The sequence below is a fragment of the Barbatula barbatula genome, assembly GCF_947034865.1.
Source record: "Barbatula barbatula genome assembly, chromosome: 10".
Taxonomy (NCBI): Eukaryota; Metazoa; Chordata; class Actinopteri; order Cypriniformes; family Nemacheilidae; genus Barbatula; species Barbatula barbatula.
In genome coordinates, this window is record NC_136773.1 from 16,078,793 (window position 1) to 16,092,687 (window position 13,895).

Sequence of the window (13,895 nt, forward strand, 5' to 3'; positions counted from 1 at the left end):
TACATATGAATTTTTCAGGTTTTCCTGGTCAATACGCACATGCAGAGCTATGCGCAAGCATCATGACACTAATCTACGGCAAACAACGTTTCTATGGTAACCTCTCGCACCCGCAGCCCAGATGAAGCTACTCAGAGCGCGAGGATTTTAGAAGAGTGAGTGTCATGCTTTGATTGAAAGTTACGGCTCTCTGAGGCGTATAAAAACAGAACTCGTTTCCTCGCTATGTAATCACATGTAAAAAGTTTTTAAAACAAACCATGCAGCAAAGTCTCCGGTGATCAGATGGAAGCAAACTGCGACGTGTCAGTATGGATGCATTGCGTCTTTCTCACATATGAACCAAATGAAGTCCATACATACTGTCAATGTTGACAGAGGAGTTTCAATGCCGGTATGTAAGTGTTGTGACCACTTACAAACAAAACTACAAAGTTATTAGCAAGAAGCTAGTTATGTATGCTAAGCTTTCCTGTGGATCAGTGGTTCGAACAATGGCGCTAGCAAACCAAGGTCATGGGTTCGCACATAGTCAGAAACAAATGTATAATACAATAAAATGTAAGTTGCTTTGGATAAAAGAGTCTGCCAAATGCATAAATGTAAATGTAAAAATGTCTCTTTCGTGTGTGGTGTTCCACAGGTTAACATCAAAGTGCCGCGAGACACATATGCAGTATTTTGTGAGTATCAGTACTATAGGAACGTGCACTTTTTTAATCCTTTTATGTTAGATATAACTATTGCATATATAATGATGTTTAATTGAATGGAGGTCTAATGTAAACCTATAGCCTAAGTTGTTTTTAAGTAATGGTTTTTGAGTTGTCTGTGGACATCTCATCCAAGGAAAAGAACAATTGATCCCCACAGGGACCATAAGTAAGACTTAGGTCTGTGGACATAAAACAAGTTATTTGTATTGAAGTCATCGTATTGCAAGGGCCCTTTTAAAAACATGAATTAATCAAAACTAGAAAAACGGCTATTTGGTTAAAAAGGTTCCCGACCCCTGCCCTAGATCAACAGCCAGTCGCAAAGTAATTTCACAGTATAACTTTTTTTTCCTAATTCCATACTTTCTTTTTTCTCTTTTTGCTGATGTCGTAGGCTGGGGCCGATAGTGCATTTGCTGATGTTTCCAGTAGACGTCTTCTCTTTGCCTGCCTTTCTATTTGGATCCCACCCAGGACCTGGTGTTATGCTGATAATTGGCCTGTCCTGTAAATTCGAGTTTCTCACTCGGCTGAACTGCTACCTCCACAGTAACTGTCAGAGAGGTGGGAGGAGAGCTGGGGCAAAGGGGGAGGAGGGCATGGGATGTTATGTTATCACCCTCAGGAGGGTGAGCAAAACCTCAATTAGCTTTCTGTGTGCATGGCAAGAAAGTTATTTCATCAATGATACAGTGCAAATGATATTTCGAGCGGGTGTGAATGGGTGCATCTAGTCTAGCTTGAGAGATGTGGACAGTCGCGTTCTCTTCTAATTTCCAAATTATTAAACATGGAAAATTGAATGACTATCACTATCAAACAGATATTATGATGGCCATGTACTCTTAAACGGAACTGTATGTGCACCACATTCGTTTTATACATGTACTAACGTCATATTGGGTTCATTAAAAGGAAGAAATGTCTGTAACATTAAAGGCGACTAGACTGGGCTGTGTAGTGTTATTTATATTTTGGCGTGAGTAGACAAGGGTGAATTCCAGTCCTTCTCTGTCGCTGGCCAAAGCATTGGCACTTTTCTGGGGAAAGGCGAGGGAAATAGAGCGAGAGACACAGAGAGGGTGTGAGTGAGAGAGACTGGGCACCCTGTGTCCCGCTGTCCCTCCCTGTAATGAGAGGGTGCCGTGGTGCAGTGGCTGCTCCTAATTACTACCAAGCAGCTGCAACCGCAAAGAGCAACGGCCCCCATCAGGCCCCAGCACAAGCCCACCAGTGTACAGAGAGATGGAAAAGGGAGAGGCCATAGTCACCCCACTTCACCCTGGTCACCCCGCTCCATGTTGCTGCCACACTGACTGGCTTTCACCGGCTCTGGCTGCCGCAACAGCTTCTCCGGAGGAAATTGCAGGGTGGTGTGTGGGAGCCGCGTCTGTAAATACGGCTGGAAATGTGTCCTGGTCCCTTTTTAAGGCTCTTACTGTGCGTCTGTCCAGGAATGCTGGGACAACATGTTTAGCTAACGAACATATGGATCCAGCAATAATGAAATGGTCTTTTAGGCCTGTTGTGTTTGCCATGGTCTACAACATCATTAAGAATTTCATATTATATTCCATTTAGAATTTTCATCACTGCAAATATTTCTTCCTTGATACACTATTATTTTGAGCTGCACACAAAAAAACCCATAAAAGCTCTTAACACCACATTCCAAAACAGCTATGTTGCACTTCATTGAGGTGCAGATATTTTACTCTAGTGTCAAATTAGCTAATAAAATATATTATGACAGTGTACCGAAACCTAGTGCACTGCCTGTTCAGACAACATTTTGGAGCATCATAACAACACTGAAGTTCAACATTCCAGAAGTACATAAAATGTGCGAAAATGTGGTTAAATTAGGCATTGCTAAAGGTTCTGAGAGACAGCCCATTAGTTACCCCAAAGGTAGCCACTGCAATGTGGAGAAAATAAAAATGATGGGTAGGGGAGCTACTGACCTGCCGGTTCCTTTCGTCCATTATCCTTGTGATCTGGATCTTCTTCCGTCCCATCCTTGCCGTCCTGTTTGGTCTCTCTGACACCACGAGAATATCAGAAAAACACTGAGTTTGCCTCCCTTCACTCCCCTAGCACATTGTACTCCACTTATTCTTCTTGAGTCTTTCTCTCTCACTCTGTTTCTTTCTTTCTGTATCTTTTTCTTGAGTAGTCCAAACTACGTTCTGTGGAGAGAGAGAGAGAGAGAGAGAGAGAGAGAGAGAGAGAAAACCAAAAGACAGATGTTACGAACATGAAAACTCAAGGAGGTCTGATGCAGATGAAAGCGGCCCAATGTGCCGTGTTCCTCTGCATGATACATTATATTATATTCTCACATGCAGGAAGGATCTGAAAACTGAGACCCACAATGATTTCTTATCTTCCCACCTGCTTCTCAACAACAGCTGGAGATCAGCCCTCTCATATTCGTGACATTTATTATCAGACTCAAAAAATAAAAACACCTTACACACTTACGCAATTTTATTGAAAACACAAAAGGACAAGAATGTCACCAAACATTACACATTACTAATTCACACACTTTTCTAAACATCACAATGACGTCCATTGAGTTACTTGGCTCTTTTACTATCAGACTAATACTTTCAAAAAGAAATCATCCAGATACTTGAGGGTTACTTCTGACTTCAGGTTTGAAGGCAAGCAGGCTTTTGCAGATAAGTCGATATGACACCAATAAGCAGGTCATAAAGTCATATGTCTAGTTTCAGAATGCAAGCTGTGCATAATGTCTCTTCGGTCATTTGGTCCTGTTTTCTTTACTCATTTCCCTTTTTCCCACATATCTCTCTGTCTGCATTTCTGACACAACCTAGGACACAATCACACACACCCTGCCTCTGCACTGTGTCTCGGGAGACAGTAATCAGGCTTCATTCTTCCACTCATAACCCGGGCTGCTGCCAGCTCTTGCTCCTAAGATGATTAAGAGTGGACCCAGTATCAGGCTGACAATAGTTTAAATCCTCTGGGCCAGATGAGGCAATTCACACGTGAGAAAGAGCGTGGAAGCCAAGCCAAGAGGGTTTAGAGCACAGTTTGCCTCCGGGGAGCCCGCAAATCGCCACCTCTCTCTTTTCTGTCCCCATCTCCCCTTGCTAACCTGCCCACAAAGAGCCAGCTACCTCTCAGAGGAAGCATTCATCATCTCCATCCAGCATGGACACAGATGAACACGTAAATAGAAAATGCTTATGCAACCACATCTCACATCTGAGACACGCTGAGGGAGAGCAGAAACTATCTCCTCTAGAGAACGGGAAAGAGCGACACGCTTTGTAGCCATACAATGCCAGCAAAAAGACAACGACTTGCACCAGATGTGGAAGTTGATGACCAGGATGGAGGCGAATGACCCGCAGGAAATAAATGCTATAATTACTGGCTGAACAGAAACAAGTGTTTAGGTGTCTGCAGGTCTCTATTAGCAGTGAGCTCACGCTGTCTGTCCGCAGTAGGAAACTCTTACAACAGGCAGGCAAAACGAGACATTTCCCTATACCGCATCACGCTAGGCCTATGAGAGTGACACTGTTCTTTCTCAGTCACCATATCCCCCAGCAGGAAGGAAAAACAATGAGCTCTTCCTTCAGTGTCCACTCACGACATGCATAACGCCTATATTGAGCGCTGGGCATATTAGAACCCTCTCGGAAATATGTTTCTGCTTTAACCAGGGTTTTGAGTTTTACAGTATAATTGGCAGGGGGATAAAAGTATGCAGAGATCTTAAAAAATGGATCAACAAAGAGAATATTTATTTATAATTAATAATTAATTAACCCTTGCACTCTCAAATCTGACCGAATACAGATTTTCTTAAAGCCCACACATACTGTCTTAATACATTCTTTTGACCACAGATAAATCATTGCAAAATGAAAGATTAAAACCAACCGATTTCTTCTTTGTTTGTCTTTAAATCACTCAAACTGCAGTTAAAGCGTTTGGATTAACCATCTAAAGCTTCCAATATTCTTTACTGAAAATTGTCGTGGTTGAAGAGGAGGGACTTATCTTGTGCTTGTGTGCCCATAACAATGTTGTTCTGCATATCCAAACACAGCACAGCATAATTACACGTATCAAGTCTTGTTGCTCTAAATCCTATTTGTGAGCTGTCATGGCCGTCACATAGACTGCAGGTCTGGAAGCATAATGCATTGTGTCATGACATTTCTGTCAAGTTAACAGACATAGACAAGCTGCAGTCCTTCAGCACACACGCAGGCCAGAACGGCACTCTATTACCGTGCGTGAGTTTTGTTAGTTGTGTCTATGTGTGTTTCCTGAGAAGATCTGGCAATGTGCTTGTGTTGTGTATGGAGAGCGATGAGGAAGGATGTCAATTGGCCCGGTGTCACATGGCCTGGTTTCTTTCATGTCTATGATCCTTTACTTTGACAGAGCTTGAAAAGCCATTAGGCAGAATCAACACTTCCTCAAAGAACGTTGAGTGTCTTGGGCGCCTACATAAAGAAACTAAATGTTGATTTACTGCAGCATACACCACGTTTTTTTATGACTATTGAGGAAAATTATTTGTCGGAAATGACGCTAAAGACTTTTTTTTACATTTCTCTTGACCTGATAGATGTCTGGTGCATTATACAGTAGTTTACAACAAACACCCCGTTTTCTTATTATCTTACTGTACTGACAGTGTTAAACCTATATTGTACACTTATCTACTACATTTACAGTTAACAGAAAGTCGAATCTGATTATATCGGTCAGAAACAGTGCCTCAATTTCTTTTTTACAGTAAACTGACATGTGTACGTTTGATGCCTGAAATACGCTACAAAACCTTTAAAATGTAAACAGATTTTTAGATACACTTGTTGACTTTGTAAACCATTACAGAGAAAAACAGCATCATTCTGTAAACGAATGAGGGTCACACACTACCAGACATTTAAATCATTCACAAACACAACCAACTCACACAGATTCACGCACACCCATTTGTCATGACATGTACACACTGTAAAGTATAACAGTGGTCTCTGTTGTACTACTCTATGCTATAAGAGAGAGAAAAAATACATTATGTTTTGCCATTGTTAAATAGATCACTATCACAGAGGCAGTTTGTGTGTATGACTGCAAATTGGGACAAAAGTCGTGTAGTGTATTTCAGCCTGAAGGTTAATGGAATGTCCAACCAGCCCTATACATTCTAGTTGTCATGGCATGTAAGGTTGGTCCTTACAGATCTGTGAATGAAAGTTCAGTACCCTCATGATCATTTAAAGTGGTCAATCATAAGGCCAATCATGATACATATATATATATATATATATAGCTGTAACAGTAAAATTATAATTTGTGCGAGGAATGCAAATTACAACATGCTAAATGAAAAAGCAACCCTACACCTGTCCATGACAAACGTTTACAGAATAACATCCAATTGCAGTTTTAGTCCACAAATGATGAAGAATCATTTGGCAGTATGCTTGCATCATGAGCATGAGTACCACAATGAATAAAGTTTTCAAATGTTTCTAGATTAACAAGATGCTAATTCCATCATCTCTTTTGTTTTTGTTTTTTACAAAAAGCACAGAACAAAAATATAAGAGAAGCGCTGTCTGCCAAAAATGTTCAACAATGGATGCAAGGAATGTGAGCTTGATAATTTCTGTGAGAACAAGCAATAACACATCAGAATGTTATCGCAGAGCAGTGTATGATATGGATTTCGTAAACATGAATTCAAAATCTTTTGCTCCATCACATGTTGTGACTGGGGAAAGTGTGGCAATTCAAATACTCAAAAGTGACAGAGAAAACCCCAAGAGGCTGGGGTTTCATGCGTTTCATGCTGAAAAGTAGAGTGGATACAGTGGGGCTTGTTGGCTGTGGGTGAGATCCAATAAAAGCCTGTTGGTTCACTTCAGTGCTCCAGGACACAGGCAGCAGTTCAAGACCACCACGGATTACATCAGCTCTCTTGAATTACACTCTCTTTCTCTGCACACTATTAACCCAGAAAATTTCGGGAGATCATATAAAATTAAGTGAAATATAATATAACTGACATGTGTCGTAATTGATGGCAACAGTCTAATTTACAAAAAAAACAGAATGATGCAATAATTATAAACCATTTGCCGTTCTTTAGTAAAATAAGGAATGTTATACACTCAAGGCCATTGATGCCATGCACCTGGTTAAGAGTACTGTAAATCTTTATCTTTAAACCAGTCCAGCAATTTTGAAAGGTGCTTACCAAACATCTGTAGTCAGTGTGATCGATAAGCAGGGAATATGTCTCTATAGGACAGGCTGCTGGGCCCTGACATGAAAATCAATAGGAGTACATGACCCACAGAATGTGCACACCAAGCCGATCTCTAGTGAGACATGTCCATGTGCTCTCTGTGATGACCATGACCCTGCTGTACAGGTCGTTCTGTGCTGTACACAGGTGCACACACAGGACCAAGAACAGAAACCACATCAATGTAGATCAGTGAAAACAAAAAAACTTTGAAAAACATTCTCTGGTTTACTGTAATGTAGGTTTGGTTTCCAGTGTAAGATATGAACCATGCATTTATCGCACGCAGTTGACATTCTGACACTCCCTTGTCTTGTAAACAAGTTAACTCCCATGTCTTTCGCACTACTCAGAAGAATTGTGAGATGATCCCATGGTGAGAGGTCTATATAAATGCAAATGAGTGTCTACGCGTGTGTATGTGTGTATATGTGAGTGGGTGTGAGCATGTGAGAAAAACAGGTCTTGTGTTAGTGAGTAGGCCTCTCTCTCTCTTCCTCCATTGGAACATGCCAGTGTGAGAATGGGAGGGCTGGTACTGGGGTCAGGCCTTTTCACACTCAATAAAACATGCCCTATTCCCTCTGTAATTACCACACATGTACACACGGCTTGCCTGCCAAACCTTTACTACCTAATTTTTACACAAACCTATCATTTTGAGTGGTCCTGTAATCCCATGACTAAATAAATGAGGATTTCCTTAACTGTATTGAAAACATATTGCGAACATAAGGGGCATATAAAAAGTACATTGATTACACTAAATGTTAAAAGTACTCTACATTATAAAGTGTCTCATCAAATAAATATGTCCAACCATAGATATGATCTAATGGCCCAGTGCAAGCGTTGCAAAGAATTATGGGCCATTTGACTTCAGACTTATCAAGCCATTGTTGCGTTGTCACTACATCTGGCATTCATTAATCATACAGGCTGGTTTGAAAAGCATTTTTGCTGTTTATTGTGCTTATTTATATTTGACATAGGTGACATTTCTTATAGGAACAGATGCTGATTCACTAAATAAATAAATAGGTGTTGCCTTCCCAGATTTTAAGGTATAACGTGAAACCTACAAACAGTGATTTTGAAAATAGTTTTATTATTATTTTACACATTTAACATCGAGTTGTCTCCAGAATTCCAGGCAGTACCATGACCGCATTGTCTCCTGTCTACAGTAGCCCTGGTGGTTCAGTGTACCAGAACAAGCTATGGGCAGAGCACACTCCCTACATCCTGCTCCTTAACTTCCTGTTTTCCGACCCCATCAGATGACCAATAAACATGAGACAAAGCTAGACAGGGTTGGAAAGAGAAAGCGAGAGAGAGAGAGAGAGCGAGAGAGAGAGAAAGAGAAGGGGGAGGAGCCACTGGGACAAGCATCTGCTCTGATCTTCCTGTATGTTGGAGACTAAACAACTACACAAGTACATCTCCTGTGTATTCTCCCACCAATGCTTATGTTCACAACCAGTGCCGTTTCACAGGCTCTCTTCCGGCCTCTCACTCCCTTTCTACTCTTTCCATTCTTTCTGCTGTTTTTATAAACAAGTAGCACCAGGCTTTACTTTTTTTGGCCTCCGCTGATAAGGAGCTCAAATCTTCCCAGCTTACATAACTATGAATCACCATTCGATATCACACCAAAGAAGGACAAAGCTGTTAAACAGACAGATTTGCAGTAGACGTAAACTGCAGAATGTGTAGAACTTTGAAAAAGAACCAGCAAACAACCAGACCGCAAACATTCTTTGTTTTACGAAGACAAAGGGACTAATTTGCCTCCAGTAAATGTGCTGTTGCAGTAGACGGCTGGTGGGAGGACTTTAAGGATCATTTTTAAAAGCATTGACAACAAAGGGGAAAAGGGGAGGGAGGACAGCCATGGCTTTTGTTCTGGGGCTCTTATGGGTGGATGTGTACCTGCAGATGTGGCGGCCCTGGTCTGGATGGGGAAGAGGCGTGCTGGTGTCTGCAGCTACCCGGTTGCTTTTGTGAGTGTGTGCTTATCTTGCTCTCCAGCAGCCCAGGGTAAAGAGTCCAGGCCTGGCAGCTCAACGGCTGTTGATGTCTCCAGATGCTAATCTGACAACACCACTTTCCTCTCTCCCAGCTAACACTTTATAAGCATTCTTCCTTTCTTTTTCTTTTTGCATTCTCTCTCCGACACTCATCTTCTCATTCTTTGCCTTGTTAAGTCTCCCAGATTCCTCTCTCCACTTTTCATTCCCTCACCTCTGTTTCCAAGGCAACTAATGAGATATAATTAATAAGATCTAGCAAAGGGGTGTGCGTGAAGAAATGAGTGAAAATGAGGCTCGGAGAGGGAGCTCGTGCAAGTACAGATGGAATAGCGCACAAAGGCTTGCACGCATTTGTTCGTAACAAACTTTTTACACCATGTTAACTTCCTTTTTAAAACATGGCTTAAGGTGGTGTTCCGTGGCAGGACAAATTAGTTTGAAACACATTACTCACAAACTGAGATGATCAGGATATGAGCAGTGTTTCAGGAAAATGGTACATATGTACATGTCAACAAAAAAAGTGCCCTGGAGGCTAGACTGAAATATGAGGAAACTTAAGCAGCCATGAACTAGAGGTTTTTAACATCACAGCATTTCATTATGCAAAATATAATAAGAGAACAGAATAAAAGAATAGGTCTGGCTGTGTGGATGATGCTTCAGGAGAAAAACTGAATGATTTAAAAATATAACGTATACTGCTTCAGAGAAATATAACTATTTTAGCGACAACAGGATTAATCTGAAAGTTTTCATGATTTATCAGCAGACAGTTAAAACCAGAAAGCCATGTTTGCACTGCATATTTAAGTCTGACAACCATGTTACTAATTTAAATCTCAATGTGGTGTCATTCAGAAAACTGATGTAATGCTTGAATCAGGAAACATTAGCTTTGCGTGACAAAAAAGGAAGGATGTGATTAAAAATAACCAAGTTTCGTTTCTTAAAACTGACTTGCTGAATTTTCTATAAAAAGTGAACACAATATACATTTTCTGATGTAGTACAAAGTTGCTGTGCATGGGATGCGAGTATTTCTATATTTGCAAAACTTTATTGGGACATAGAACTGCTGTAATTAGAAACTTGAAGCTCAGTGAAATAAAACAGAAAGGCTGTAACAAAAACATTCCCTAGCATATCATGTCACATATCACACTTACGCCATTCATTACACTCCTGTAAGCACTGCATCCCTACCAATGTTCAGACTCTTAATTCATTTTCTGATTAGTCCGATCTGTCTCACAGCTACCAGATGCATGGGTTCAGGTATGTGTGTTTGTGTGATATGGATATTCGTATATTGTTTGTTTGATGGGTAGCTCTCTGATACTGCTGAGCAGGCAGTCACTGGGTGGTTTATCTCTGCTAATGACTGCACGCTCTGTCCAACAACTCTCCTCTGACCATGCTATATTCCCCGACCAGATCAATGCCAGTCGAGACAATCTTCCATACTGTTTGTGCACAACTATACCGATAGTGCATGATGTCAGTGACAGGGAGGTGAGGAAGAAAAAAGCCACTTCTCACCTCCAAAATGCTATCGCCACATCTAAACTCTGCCAGGATAAGTCCGATTTCTTACGGGTTTGTACAGTAGTGATAATGACATGGAATGATCGGAAAAGCACCTAGTTCAAAGACAGCGAGAAACTCTATCTATCAAGACATCAGTTTATAAAAGTAATAAAATATATATTACATGTAAGAGAATGCCTAGCGCATTAGATGTGCCCACAATCAATCAAGCAAGGTCGAGAGCTGGGAGAGGGGGCGGCTACACAAGGTGACTTTGACTTGAGAAGATGCCTTGGGGGCCGTGCAGAAAAAGCCATGGAGGAAACTTCAATATGGCTCTTGTTCCTTGAACATGCATTACTTCATGTTCTTTCAATCCTCACTAAATGTTTTGGGGGCAAAAACAAAACGACAAGAAAGCTTTGCAAAGATAAAAAGTCATGAGGAAAACTTCAAGAATTTAAATTGCAACCGGCCTCACTTAAAGATATCTTCTGACTGCATGTTCTTAGGTGCGATGTGACAACAGTGAATTTCACTGTTCAGCACAAAAATGTCGTGACTGATGTAGAGTACGTACTGCTTTTACATGATTTGTGTGTGCGAATATGACAGGCATTGAAAAAGGACAAAAAAAACTTGTAATGAAACAAGAGAAGTATCACTATTCTCTTCACAACCACCCACCCCCCAACCCTCTGGTCGTGTGCGGTAGCAGCGTTGTAACATAATTACTGCTGGGACACTCATATTCCCAGTGATCCATTTGCGTCAGTCAGGTTTCCAAGCCGAGCCAATGAATGGATTCTCAGTTTCTCAAGGATAAAGCGATGACCCTCTCCGAACAGTTAGATCCATTTCATGTGGGGAGACCACTGTGCTGGGTGGGGGAACATTTGTTCGTATTAATTGTGGCTAATCTGGGATTTCGGTGCCTCTCATAAAAGTGATGGAACTCTTTGCCATCAGCTTAGTACAAATGCCTTTGAAAGGGTATCAACTGAACAATTAAAGAATTGAAGCACATTGTCATGGAATTAATAATTTAACTATATTGGTCAACTTGGTCAAACAGTGACAAGTTGGGAACAAGTAAGAAGATTTAACCTTATCTATCTCAATGACAATCTTGAACCAGAAATGGCATTTGCAACAAACCTGCTTCTATTATACAACAAAAATATTAGGTTGGAAATGCAGGGTGGAACTTGATTTGCCCAGTAAGAATTGAGAGGGTCAAATATGTTGTCTATGATATTACTAATTAATATTACACCCTTATAAGGGTGCTTCACAATGCAATAGAAGAACCATTTTTGGCCGAATAGTTCCATAAAGAACCTTAACATTTCACTAAATATTCAGTTTTACTGAGACATGTCACATTATGAAAGTAAATGGGTTGTAAATGTTTTCTGTGTTGAGTAGTGGTTGCCAACTTCAGCCAAGATAAACTCATGAACAAAATATCAGTCTGTGATTGATGGGTGATCATCTTTGACATCATATCCACAGTAGAGACCACACCAGCTCACTCAACATCTCCATCAAAGGAGAAAAATAAAAAAGCACTGCGTCTAAAATACGTCATCACTAAATTCATTATGACAGCATGTCAATGTACTACAGAGTGTATTGACGCAAAAGTCAGCTTTGCTTTGAAGTCTTTACACTCTTCACTTTTTCAAGACAAGTTTTTAGTCAACATTATAAACACCGCTCTAACTGCACTTCTTCTGGAACAGGTTACTATAAGAGTTTACTGGGTAATATTAAGGGATTTTCACATCATCAAATACAGACTCGTCCACATAAACGGACAGTTTATAGAATGAAATATTAAATAGATTAGTTTCTATGAAATATAAATTCTGTCATCATTTACTCACCCTTAAGTTGTTCTGAACCTGTATAGAGTTATTTTTTTACAAACTGGCCACTAAATCAAACGTGCATGCATAAAGCTATTTATCATTCACATTACTTGAATAAGAAATGTGTTTCCTTCTTTCTCACTCCCTCTCTCACACTCATAAACTCACAGATGTACAAGATAACAGTTTTATACACGCTCACACTTAGTGTGATCTCTAGATGTTTGCATGAACAGCATTCTTCTGGACCTGTTGTCTGAAGTGATGGCATGTGTTCTTGGCTCTCTTTGCATGGCTGTCCTTCAGCAGAGAGAGAAAGAGACTCATCGCCAGAGATAACTAATCCTATTAAAGCACTGAGAAGTGTTTGCCCATCCCCAACTCTTTTTGCCCAGAGCCACCCTGCGAGCTGTGTTAACTGGCATGGCAGCCTTTTGATGTTACACAGATCTCAATACACATATGATAAACAGTGGAGATGAATAGAGATTTTCCTCCTGAGGGAACAGTGGTGAATGAGTATATTAAAGATGCCATGCATTAATGCATCACTACTCGCATCCACATCCAAAAACACATTACATGACCTCCTTTGTATTGCAATATTTTCACTAAAAACTGCATAGAAATCTCAATCCAAAGCTTTAACGTTTTTACATTTTGACATACATTTTTTTGAATGAGTATCTTTAAAGAAATTCTAACATCTATAAAGGATGCTTTCATGTACAGAAGTAGGTATTTTGTTTCAGAAGTGCTACCTGCACAGCATTTTTGTGTATCATTTAATTCTTTTACACATCAGACATAAATATCCTCTACTTGTGTAAACCCTCAGATGACAAAAATAAATATTTTCTATGGCACCAACATCTTTGATGACGAAGATAATCTGAAGTCAAATACATAAAAAAATCCCTTTCTGTAATGCTCCAACTGTCACGTGCAGAAACTGAAGGCCTACCTCTGCCTGACCTGTGAGATACTTTTGCTTTTTACAGGAAAACTTTAAAATGGCTTAAAATAAATGTTTTATACTATGCTCTTCCCCTTTGACATTTCAATCCTTTTTAGTCCCACTGTTCAACAATACTCCATTATGTAAAAGCTTTACGCAATCCAGACTGCATGGATGCCAATGACTCATAAACTGGAAAAGGGTGTGAACTGATGGGATTTTTCATAGAAAGACTGATGCACAATAATCTCAAAGTAGATAAGCATGGACAGTGTAGTAGATAAAAAAGATATTAATTGAAAGACATACAGCCACACTAACAAATGTTGTCATTTGTTTGAAATGTAAAACAAAAACCTGTTCAGAATAAAATGCTTCACTTTGCGTAAATGATAGGATTCTATAAGCAGTATCTCTCTCTGGGGCCCTTGAAGACATATGAAGATTACACACCTACAATTTCAG

The 13,895-nt window shown here is 40.2% G+C and overlaps 1 protein-coding gene across 11 annotated transcripts in view; it reads right to left on the minus strand.

Annotated features, from left to right (window-relative positions):
* The window catches only part of mef2aa (myocyte enhancer factor 2aa), a 75,731-nt gene that overhangs the window by 46,959 nt on the left and 14,877 nt on the right, over window positions 1–13,895 (minus strand). For all 11 annotated transcript variants that reach the window (XM_079465887.1, XM_079465888.1, XM_079465883.1 and 8 more), the window contains exon 3: window positions 2,681–2,905. In XM_079465887.1, the coding sequence (XP_079322013.1) occupies window positions 2,681–2,734 (54 nt within the window). In that variant the 5' untranslated portion in view covers window positions 2,735–2,905. The remainder of the gene's footprint in view (window positions 1–2,680; window positions 2,906–13,895) is intronic.